The sequence below is a fragment of the Myxocyprinus asiaticus genome, chromosome 16 (assembly GCF_019703515.2).
Source record: "Myxocyprinus asiaticus isolate MX2 ecotype Aquarium Trade chromosome 16, UBuf_Myxa_2, whole genome shotgun sequence".
Classification (NCBI taxonomy): domain Eukaryota; kingdom Metazoa; phylum Chordata; class Actinopteri; order Cypriniformes; family Catostomidae; genus Myxocyprinus; species Myxocyprinus asiaticus.
The window spans coordinates 18,933,051-18,945,295 of NC_059359.1; the positions used below are offsets into that span (position 1 = coordinate 18,933,051).

At 39.4% G+C, this 12,245-nt stretch overlaps 1 protein-coding gene across 1 annotated transcript; it reads left to right on the top strand.

Moving 5' to 3' along the window:
- The first annotated feature begins 3,361 nt into the window (after positions 1–3,361).
- Positions 3,362–6,591, top strand: LOC127453732 (gamma-aminobutyric acid type B receptor subunit 2-like). The gene is made up of 3 exons (XM_051720369.1): positions 3,362–3,825; positions 4,044–4,268; positions 6,241–6,591. Exons 1-3 carry the CDS (start codon positions 3,820–3,822, stop codon positions 6,367–6,369), a joined length of 360 nt encoding a protein of 119 aa, XP_051576329.1. The 5' UTR covers positions 3,362–3,819; the 3' UTR covers positions 6,370–6,591.
- The last annotated feature ends 5,654 nt before the right edge of the window (positions 6,592–12,245 follow it).

Below are 12,245 nucleotides of genomic sequence, written 5' to 3' on the forward strand. Positions count from 1 at the left end.
TCGAATCCAGGGGGTGCTGAGTGACTCCAGCCAAGTCTCCTAAGCAACCAAATTGGCCCAGTTGCTAGGGAGGGTAGAGTCACATGGGGTAACCTCCTCGTGGTTGCTATAATGTGGTTCTCGCTCTCGGTGGGGTGCGTGGTGAGTTGTGTGTGGATGCCGCGGAGAATAGCATGAAGCCTCCACACGTGCTATGTTTCCGCAGTAACACGCTCAACAAGCCATGTGATAAGATGCACGGATTGACTGTCTCAGACACGAGGCAACTGAGATTCGTCCTCCGCCACCCAGATTGAGATGAGTCACTACGCCACCACGAGGACTTAGAGCGCATTGGGAAATGGGCATTCCAAATTGGGGAGAAAAAAGAATATGTTGTTTGTTTTCTGTTAAAATAGACTGAAAACTGTTTCTCCTGCTCTCCAAAGGTAAAGACTGATTTAAGCAGACATCTACAGATGGCTAACATCCAGCTTGCAGAGGCAGAGAGCTTCTCTGATACCCCCTGTGCCAGTGTGGAAAAAACTAAAGGGATTTAAAATGTTGTGGCACCCTAAAACACATTCTATAAATTGATAAAATGTTTAATAACTTTCCTAAAGGTTCCAGTTCTGAAGTATAAAATCTAAAATGTACATAAAGTATACAATGTGTAGATTTATTCTGTAGATATCTGTTGTGCTTGTTTAATGTATACAACTCAAACATAACTTTGGGTCACAGGTGTATAATCTCAGCATGTATGGCCACAAGTACAAGGGCGTAACAGCCGTGGGGGACACGTCCCCCGCACTCTTTAAAAAAGTGATTTTTGTGACTCCAGCCAGCTCTCCTAAGCAACCAAATTGGCCCGCTTGATAGGGAGGGTAAAGTCACATGGGGTAACCTCCTTGTGGTCACTAGAATATGGTTCGCTCTCGGTGGGGCGTGTGGTGAGTTGTGCATGGATGCTGCGGAGAATAACGTGAAGCCTCCACACGTGCTATGTCTCTGCGGTAACGCGCTCAACAAGCCACGTGATAAGATGCACGGACTGACAGTTTCAGACATGGAGGCAACTGAGATTCGTCCTCCACCACCTGGATTGAGGCGAGTCACTACGCCACCACGAGGACCAAGAGCGCATCGGGAATTGGGCATTCCAAATTGGGGAGAAAAAGGGGAGAAAAAAATAAATATTTTATTTTTTAAATAAAGGTGATTTTTGTCCCCCACACTTTTCCAAGCTAAACCCATACCGAGTCCAAATGGTGGATTTGTATACAGTATTCTTTGCGTTTTGTTACTTTGGGCTGATTGGGCGACCATTCAGCCAATCACAGATGAGTTTCATGAGCCGAAACAACCCTTACATAATAGGCCGTCAGTCAGACGGTCTAATCAACATGGCTCCGTTTATTTCTACAAAGTTGCTTTCAACAATGCTCATTTATCCATGTTTTTTAATTGGCATTGATGTTTATCTAAATTAATAATCTAGAGATGAGGAACACACAAACGAGAGTTATTTATCAACATATCGTTCTTGCTTGGCAGCATTAAGTGAAATGCACTGCAGAAAAAAACGTCCTGGTTACTTGTGTAACCTCTGTTCCCTGATGGAGGAAATGAGATGTTGTGTTGATGTAGTGACACTAGGGGTCACTCTTGGGAGCCCGAGACACCTCTGGTCTTTGATAAAAGGCCAATGAAAATTGGCGAGTGGTATTTGCATCCACTCCCCCGGACATACGGGTATAAAAGGAGCCGGTATGCAACCACTCATTCAGGTTTTGTGCTGAGGACCCGAGACAAGGTCCCAGCCATTTCAGCGGGAAGTTTAGCGTTGTGACAGGAGGGACACAACGTCTCGTTCCCTCCATCAGGGAATGGAGGTTATGCAAGTAACCAGGATGTTCCCTATCTGTCACTCACTCGACGTTGTGTCTATGTAGTGACACTAGGGGTCCCTATATGAAACGCCACAACTGGCTGAACTGTGTTACGTGAACTGGCGGTGTGTGACGGGCAGACCACTGTGTGCCTCGTAGCCAGCGCACCAGGCTGACACGTAACCTCCCCCAACGCTGTTATGAGTATTGAACGGCCCTTTGGGGACAAGTCAACTACCCAAAAGATAGAGACAGGCTAGCCCTGTCGTGGCCTCTTATCCTCTTTTTTTTCCCTCTCCCAAAAAAAAGGAATTAACCGACTGGGGCCACCAGGTCTACATCGGGGGGGTGTCCCTTCCAAGGATAAGACACCGCGGAGACCATACCCCGCCCGGGTGTGCAAGCACAAGCCACGCATCCAAGTTCTGCGTGAGGGGGACCAAAGGGACAACCTCGTCGGACGTACCGACAGGTGGGGCCTCACGGCGGGGCGGAGCTCGAGGTGCCACACCATGTCGTGGCCGTGCTGAGTCTAGGGACATCGAAGCACTTACCTGCCGCTGGAGCACCAATCCTGCAAGGGTAAAAAGGTGGACGTGGTCATGATGACGACCGTGCACACCGGGTATGTGACCCAGGGAAGGAGGAAACCGCTCTTTTGCTGAACTGTTGGGTACCACAGCCACTTGGGCATGTGGCGAAATCAAATGATAATGCAACAAAAGATTCTCCACCTGGCCCTCCACCGGGGGATGGAGTGGTCTTACTACCAGCTCCTATGCAGTGGGTTTCGTCAACAACAGCAAGGAACCGTGTCTTGTCGGCCTCACCCATCTCAACCAGGTTGAGCCAAAAGTGGCGCTCCTGGACCACTAATGTGGACATCGTGCACCCGAGAGACCGCGCCATGACCTTCATCGCCCGGAGAGCGAGGTCGGTCGCCGAGCGCAGTTCCTGCATCAGATCTGGGGCGGAACTACCCTCGTGCAGTTCTTTTAGCGCCTTGGCTCTCCTGCAGGTCCACCAAGCCATGGCGTGCAGGGCAGAGGTGGCTTGTCCAACAGCACTGTAGGCTTTGGCTGTCAGGGACGACGTGAACTTACAGGGCTTGGACGGGAGCTTTGGGCGTCCATGCCAGGTGGCGGTGCTCTGCAGGCATAGGTGCACCGCGAGCGCCTTATCCACCGGGGGAATGGCCGTATAGCCCCTGGCCACCCCGCCATCGAGGGTAGTGAGGGTGGGGGAACTGAGAAATCGGGACCGGGCAGTAAAAGGTGCAGAGGAGGGTGAAGCCGCTGAATTGCGCCGTCAGATCCAGCAGAGGTGCATGAACAGTCAGCTCAGTAAACCGTTCGGCTCCGAAGAGAAAATCTGAATGAGTGGTTGCACGCCAGCTCCTTTTATACCCGTATGTCCGGGGGAGTGGCATGTAAATACCACTCGCCAATTTCATTGGCCTTTTATCAAAGACCAGAGGTGTCTCGGGCTCCCAAGAGTGACCCCTATTGTCACTACATCGACACAACGTCGAGTGAGTGACAGATAGGGAACTCCTTTTTCACTGTACGTCTTGCCATTGCAGTCTGTAGGCATGATCATGATATCAAGCTCAATTACACTTCCTAACACTTGACACATGCTCAGAGCCCTAGATGCCACTATAGGAAGTGTAATCAAGCTTAAAATCAAGACGGTGACTGCTGTCAAGTGAAAAATGAGTTATATTTTGGTCTGTTCTCACCCAAAACCAAATGGATCACTTCAGAAGACATTGATTAAACCACTGCAGTCTGATGGATTATGTTTATGTTGATTTTATCTCCCTTTTGGGGCTTCAAAAGCCTTATCATCATTCAATCGCATGATATGAACCTGCGGAGCTGAGATATTCTTCTATAAATCTTCTTTTGTGTTCTGCAGAAGAAAAAAAAGTCACATCTAAGATGGTATGAGGGTGAGTAAATGATGAGAAAATTTTCATTTTTGAGTGAACTAATCCTTTAAGTCTTCAGATCTGTGTAGTGTTGCCCGATGATTCTCTATAAAGTCACTTTATAATGCATTAGATTAAATTAAATTCATATTACACATTGAAGGGAAGTGTGATCATTTAAACATATGTTAATAATGTCAAACATGAATATGTTTGCACATCTCCTGTCTCCTTTCCAGCTGAGTACCTGTTTCCTGGCCTGGACGACACGCCATGTGAACATCCCTGCTGTAAATGACATCAGGGGCATCCGATTCAGTGTGTTTGTGTCTGGCCCAGTTATTTTGATTGGTGTATGTGCATCCATACTGTCCAAAGTTCAGCCAAATGTGCAGTTCTCTATCTTGGGCCTTGTGATCATTACATGCTGCACCAGCACTCTGTGTATGGTGTTTGTTCCAAAGGTACAACATGGATATTACTTAAAATGTTACTTTGTCATGATGTCCTGTGATTACTCAGTACAGTTCTGTATGTTAGAACCTTTTCACATGTACTGAATTAGAAATGTGCCCCAATTTTTAGAACACCTAAAGTATTTTATATACCTAAAGTTTATCCCTAATGTCTTATGTCTTTTATATAACAGCTTTTATTTACAATTCAAAAACTCCATAACTCTGGATTTGAATGATAACTCTTTAGGTAGTTCTTGGTGCATACCATACTACTCTTACTACACTGCCTGGCCGAAAAAAGAATTAAACAAAATCGCCCTTTGCATTTAAATAATCAGATACTTAAGAGCCTATGACTGGATCATTATTGCAGCGATTAATATGTTTCATCTGGCAACAATTCTTTTAACCCTAATGATGCAGTGTGTAGCTTCTCATTACTTAAACAACCATGTCGGAAGACATATCCCATGGTCATGGAAAAGATGTTACTATGTTTAAACCTGGAAGGATAGTGGTGAACCGTCACCAGTTCTTCGCAGAAGAAATGTGGTCTTGAATGATCGTGATCGGAGATCACTAAAACACTTGAAGTCACATCGTAAAAATCGACAGTAGAACTCACAGGCTATGTTTAATAGTGAAAGTAAGAGCATTTCCACACATACAATGTAACGAGAACTTACAGGAATGGGACTAAACAGCTGTGTGGCCACAAGAAAGCCACTTGTTAGTGAAGCTAATCAGAAAAAATAACTTCAATTTGCTAGAGAGCATAAAGATTGGACTGTGGAGCAATGGAAAAAGGTCATGTAGTCTGATGAGTCCAGATTTACCCTATTCCAAAGCGATGGGCGTGTCTGGGTAAGAAGGGAAGTGCATGAAGCGATGCACCCATCATGCATCTGCCCACTGTACAAGCCTCTGGAGGCAGTGTTCAAGTTCAGTCTTTATTGTCCTCTACAGAGGCAATTTGGAATGTAGACAGCAGTTCATACATACACATATATAGACACAACTCAATTTATACACACAAAAAAAGGAGAAATTACAATGAATCATTTATAAAAGTGGTAACAGCTGGAATAAACAAGTATTTATTCTGCTTATATTATGGTCAGGTCTAGGCTCAGCAATGTTATGTGGCAATAAAATGAAGTCAGCTGACTACCTGAATGTACTTAATGACCAGGTTTCCCATCAATGGATTTTTTCTTCCCTGACGGCATGGGCATATTCCAGGAAGACAATGCCAAGATTCGTTGGGTTCAAATTGTGAAAGAGTGGTTCAGTGAGCATGAGAAATCATTTTTACACATGAATTGGCCGCCACAGAGTCCTGACCTTAACCCCATTGAAAGTCTCTGGGATGTGCTGGAGAAGACTTTACGGAGTGGTTCGCCTCTCCTGTCATCAATACAGGATCTCGGCCAAAAATTGATGCAACTCTGGATGGAAATAAACGTTATGTTGTTGCATAAGATTGTCGAAAAAATGCCACGAAGAATGTGCACCATAATCAAAGCTAAAGGCGGTCCAACTAAATATTAATGTATGCAACCTTTTTTTATAGCCAGGCATATTTCTGCCATTAGAGTAGAATGGTAGTATGCCATTTTGAATGTGAATCCATCCTAATGCAGAGGCAAGGGGGACCTCCCCCTTGCCTCTGGTGGTGGTGGGGAAGAAGCAGCAGCTCTGATGTAGTGTGCAGTGAATAGCATAACACCAATCAAAAGGGACAGATCAAAAATGACAAAATATAGGGGATGTGTTAGGACAGATTAAGTAGGTGTGGTTATTTATTTAGTTATATAATAAGGGTTTTTGAGGCATAATGAACCTAATATCATCAAAATGTTTCTTATTCATTTCAAACCTGAAGCAGGACCCATATTACACTTTCTAAAAAGTTCTTTCACCATAGCTTTATTTGCATGTGTTTACTCTTTGTTATTCTTATTTGTACCTCCTGCAGCTGGATTCTGAACTGGAGGATTTGACCAGGCAACTAAATGAACCAAGTCCTCTTAAGAATCTCATCATCAGAAGTTCTGTTTCTGTTGTAATTCTGACTACAAGATGCATTCCATTGCACTTTTCCTAGTAGGAAGTTGTAAAACCCGACTTTCCGAGTTGAATGGAACGCAGCACTACTTTTCAAAACTTGATCCGACACTGAATGCTCAAGCAGCCTAATTTACACTTAGAAAACTCCTGATATTGCTATAACAATACAAAAAGCACTTACCAATTTACTTGAAGTGAAAATCAGTCCTCCTTTCCTGTTTAATAAATTAAGCAATCACACAGTCATGCAGAACATCTCGTGTTTTTACAGAACATCTCGTGTTATCTTTTCTCAATGGCGATTGCGGCAGTGATGATGATCTCGCGCTCTTCGCTTTCAAATTAGGTACTCACTCAAGGCCAGCTAGAAGGCCTCGACCGGGACATATCTAAAGATCACACCCACCAAGAACTAATAAATCAATCAGATTGGCTGATGAATCTGACAATCTGACTTTAGTTGCTTATTCATTTGCACTGTTGAGGGATTCTGTGGAAATTCTGAAGGCCTGACGGGGTGGAGCTCAGGCTCACATGCTGCTTTGGGCATGCAATTTATGAAACAGTTGTCACACTTGCTTGTAAGCAAAGAATAAATTCTGACTGGATAAACTTTTCGTTTTTTTCTCTGTTTGTTTGTAGATTAATTAAGAGTGGAAAGCGATTAAAAATACATAGGCAAAAAGGTGACTGAGAATGAAAGGATGAAAAATATTTATTTATTTGGCATGTTAGGCCAGCAGAGAAGGCTTTGCTGGCCCTGAGAATTCGCCACTGCAATTGTGTAAATATAACAATAAGTATGGGGACCTGGGTAACTCAGTGGTAAAAGACGCTGGCTACCACCTCTGGAGTTTGCTAGTTCGAATCCCAGGGCGTGCTGAGTGACTCCAGCCAGGTCTCCTAAGCAACCAAATTGGCCCGGTTGCTAGGGAGGGTAGAGTCACATGGGTAAGCTCCTCGTGGTTGCTATAATGTGGTTCGTTCTCGGTGGGGCGCTTGGTGAGTTGAGCATGGATGCTGCGGTGACTGGCGTGAAGCCTCCACACGTGCTATGTCTCCGTGGCAACGCGCTCAACAAGCCATGTGATAAGATGCAAGGGTTGACGGTCTCAGACGCGGAGGCAGCTGGGATTCGTCCTCTGCCACCCGGATTGAGGCGAATCACTACGTGACCACGAGGATGTAAAAGTGCATTGGGAATTGGGCATTCCAAATTGGGTGAAAATGGGGAAAAATCCCCCCTCAAAAAATAAATAAAAAATATATATATGTAACAATGAGTATTATACAATAAGATATGCATTTTGCAGTATAAATATATAGAAATATATACTGTAGAAAAGGAAACAATAACAAAAAAGTAAACAACTGTAAAGAAAAAGCCAGGAATGAAAGAAAACTATACATAAATGTGCCTTAAGAAAATTTAAATAAATATCTTGTAAAGCTCGCAAATACTCAGGTTTTTAATGCTTTCTTATTGAAAGAGTCTCTAATATTGTCAATGTACATCTTGATTTCACTTAACAAAACCATAAAGTTAGTAAAGATAAATTTAGATTTATGGATATGAAATTTGGCCATAATTATGATAAGATTAACTAAATGAAAAAAACTGTTCATCTTCTTTTGGATATTCAGTAAAGCCAAATAGTACATTTTCCCATAATATTGAAAATGTTCTTGAATATGGAATATTCTCAATAATACATTTCTGCACGTTGCCACAGTGTAACTGAATAATTGCAATGCCAAAATAAATGAAATTAAGTTTCATGATAGACATTACAAAAACCACAATTTGTATTAATGTCTTTTTTGAATTTTTATAAATAATGATTAGCTGGATAGAATCTATGTATGAGTTTAAATGAGACCTCTCTAACTTTGATTCTAATATGGTACTTCTGAGGTAGTAACCAAAATATTTTCCAGCATATCGTCTTACCATTTAAACAGGAATTCCAGTGTGAAATAACAAATGGTACAGTGATAATTTCTCTTTGAAAAAGATATCGGATAGCTCTGTTATTGTTTTTGGTAGTCAATGATAAGCATGTTTTACCAACAAAGGTTTCAAAAACATCAGAAGAGATTAAGTCAATTGAACAATGTTCATAAATACCTTTGAACAACATGTGTGTACCTGAGGAAATAGACCCGATAACAATTGAGTACTCTCTTTGAGTAATAGGTATTTTAAACTGTAAAAGAAATTCTTCATAAGTAAATAATAATCCCTCTGTATTATATAACTGACTAACTAGTCAAATATTGTTGTCAAACCAGTTAGAAAAAAAGAGAGATTTATGTTTATACAATAGTAGTGGTGAGGGGACAAATTATGCTTATAGATTAAAGACCATGACATAAACATTTGTTTATGAAAAGCTGACAATTTTACTGGAATTTTATCTATATTATAATTACACATTAAAATATAGACCACCGAACTGTGAAAAAATGTAATGGGGAATGAAGTTCCAGACAGAATTGGGATTTTGTTTTTAGATGGTGCCTAATCCGGTTGATTTTGAATGTGTGATTCACAGTGGTAAAATCTAAAAAATGAATACCATCATTTTCATATGTATTTACCACTACAGATTTTCTAATATAGTGTGTATGGTTTTTCCATAAATTAAAGAGCATTTGATCAATTACTTTGTTAGTTGGATTGTCCATGTATAAAGATATTGCTGCATATGTTAATCTTGCTATACCCTCGGCCTTTGCAAGGAGAACTCTCCCTTTTAATGATAAATCCCTTTGGAGCCAGAGGTTCAGTTTCCTTTTTGTTTTAGTGATTATAGGATTAAAGTTGAGAGAGCATCTTCTCAACTGATCTTTAACAATAATAATTCCTAAAAATGTGACAGTATCTTTCATTGGGATGTTACAAATATTATTTAAGTCCAGAGGTGGACAAATTACACAACTCCATTACTTGAGTGAAAGTACAGATACTACTGGTCAAATATTACTCCATTACAAGTGGAAGTTGTAAAGACAGATTTTTACTTAAGTAAAAGTACAGAAGTACTTGGTTTTAAAAGTACTTAATTATCAAAAGTAAATTTCCTTTTTTATGTGAACACATTGTTTTATTATTGTTGCATTGTTGTATGTAATACAATACCTTATGCCTCTGAAGCAACATACTGAATACACTGATTAGCTTGTAGTATCTGTGGAATAAAGAGCTTTTAGAACGTTACAAAACCTATAGAAATGAAACAACTGAATTGACAAAGACATAACCATCTTAATTTTTTTTATTTAACACTCCTACCCACCCCCACAAAAGCAGCATGGAAGTGTTCTCACACACCTCTGGCAGTGTGCACACATCTATGTGTATACATTCATCCACATTTGAATCAAGCGGACAGTGAAATTGCTGTAAATACAGACTGATCAGAAAAAATAAAATAATCCAATCTGCTTTCAAACCCAGCTACACAACCGTTGCTCTATAACTGCCCAACAGCAACACTGCTTTAAAAAAAAAAAAAAAAGAAAAGAAAAAAAGAAAAACAGCAAGACATATTTGACATCAAAACAAGAACTTCAAACAATTTGTTGTGACAACAAAGATACTGTCTCTCACAGGTCACTAGGAGAGAGAAATCTTATGGTCGAATCAATAAATAATTTGACTGACCATAATTCATACTGAAACTTTAGCTCTAAAGCACAGATAATTTCAAGCTTTCACAAGAAATTAAAAGTTTACATATGCTTCCACAGGTTGGACGGTGAGTTTTTGAAGGCTGTGATATGGTTCGTTTTAGGCAAACAAAGAAAACATTTAAAACAAAACAAATCTTTAACATTTTCAGAAAACTGGAACATATTTTCTAAGTATGGCCATGGGTGCGCGCACTGCGCCAAAGAACCGCCGTCTTCCATTTTGCCAACTGATCAGTGCTCAAAAAATGCTGAGAAATAATTGAACTTCACGACACGTGACCCTACAAGAGTGATTATTGATTGTTTGTTTTTTTTGCAGGTGACAGACAACCTATCACGTTTTAGAGAAGAAAAAAAAAATCATCCACTGATTTTCAAAGCTGCTACATGGTAACAACTTTCTACTCGAGGACCTTGATATAAATGTAGAGGAGTGAAAAGTACAATATTTGTCTTTCAAATGTAGTGAAGTTAAAGTCACAAGTTTCCAGAAAAATAATACTCAAGTAAAGTACAGATACTCAAAAAGTGTACTTAAGTACAGTCCTCAAGTAAATGCATTTCGTTACTGTCCACCTCTGTTTAAGTTGCAGTCTTTAACAGCCATTAGCTCACATTTCTTAATATTGAGATACAGACCGGATGCATAAGAAGAAAAATTAATAATATTGATAGCCACTGGAATTTCATCCATATCATTTAAGAAACTGTTGTATCATCAGCTAATTGACTGATAATGATCTCTCTATTTGCCATTAAGATACCTTTGAAATTATTGATTTTAATGTGGATAGATAATAGTTGAGCAGCAAGCAGGAAAAGATAAGGGGATATGGGACAACCTTGTCTAATTCCCCTTTTCAAATCAAATCTGGAGGAAGTTAAATTTTTTAGTTTAATTGAGCAATTGACATTGTTGTATAAAGTTTGAATTGCCTATCAAAAAAATAAATAAAATCACCAAAACTGAAGGCTTTCAAAGAGGAAAAAAGGAAACCATGTTCAACAGTGTCAAAGGCTTTTTGAAAGTCTAAAAATATAATAAAGCTATTAGTATTAGTAAAGTGGGAATAATCTAATATATCTAAAACTAATCTAATGTTACTTAAAATGTCTATTTTTCAAAAAGGCAGATTGAGTTTCATCAATAATATTGTTCAAAACAATTTTAATTCTTTTAGCAAATATAGATGCAATTAATTTATAATCGTTGTTTAAAAGACTAATCGGTCGCAAATTATCAATAAAGAGTATTTTTTTTAGGCTTGGGAATCAGAGTGATTAAGCCTAGAGTCATAGAAGATGGGAGGCTAGTGTTAGATATACTCTCACAGAAAAGCGGGAGGAGGAAGGTGCTAGCTGTTCAGCGAATAATTTATAGAATTCTGAAGTTAAACCATCAGTTCCAGGGGATTTATTATTTTTTAAACTGTTAATTGAATTAATTATTTCTTCTAAGTTAATAGGTTGATCACACATGACTTTATCCAAATCACTTATTTTCCTAACTTCTTTTAATGAGTTGAAGAAATCAAGAGACGCCTTATTATACTGTGATGAATAAAATTTGCTGTAAAATGTGGAACAATATTTCGAGATCTCTTTTGGGTCATTAGTAATTTTACCATTAATATTTAACTGATGGATTGTATTTAATGTACCCTGAATTTTATCTAACCTAAAAAAAATATGAAGAATTTTGTTCTCCCTCCTCCAACCATCTTTTCCTTGATCTTACAAAAGCATCTAATTTATTCTGTAAATCAACCATATTTAATTTATCTAAATCTGTAAAATTATTTGGCCCTTTATTTAAAAGCGAGGTAATTTCAAGTATAACATTATTTTCTTGTTCTTTCTGAATGCTAGATAGGTGACTGCCAAAGTTTCTAAAATACTTTAAAGCTTCAAATTTAAAAAGTTCTAAATTAGTACAATATAATCCTTCAATAGCCTTCTTTAAAAAGAAATCGATCAGATGAGTAATTTCCTTCTTAACAGCCTCGAATTTCAAAAGAGAATTAAGTTTCCAATAGGATGATTTTGGAACATTACAGTTAGTAGAGATTTGCATACTAAAGATAAATTGCTTTGTGGTCAGTCAGAAGAGTTGGGCAGATGTCAACAGAAATATTTTCCATATCTATATTTTTGGATACAAGCCAAATTCTGGATTGGCTGGAAAAATCATTATTACACCAAGTGTAAATTATATTA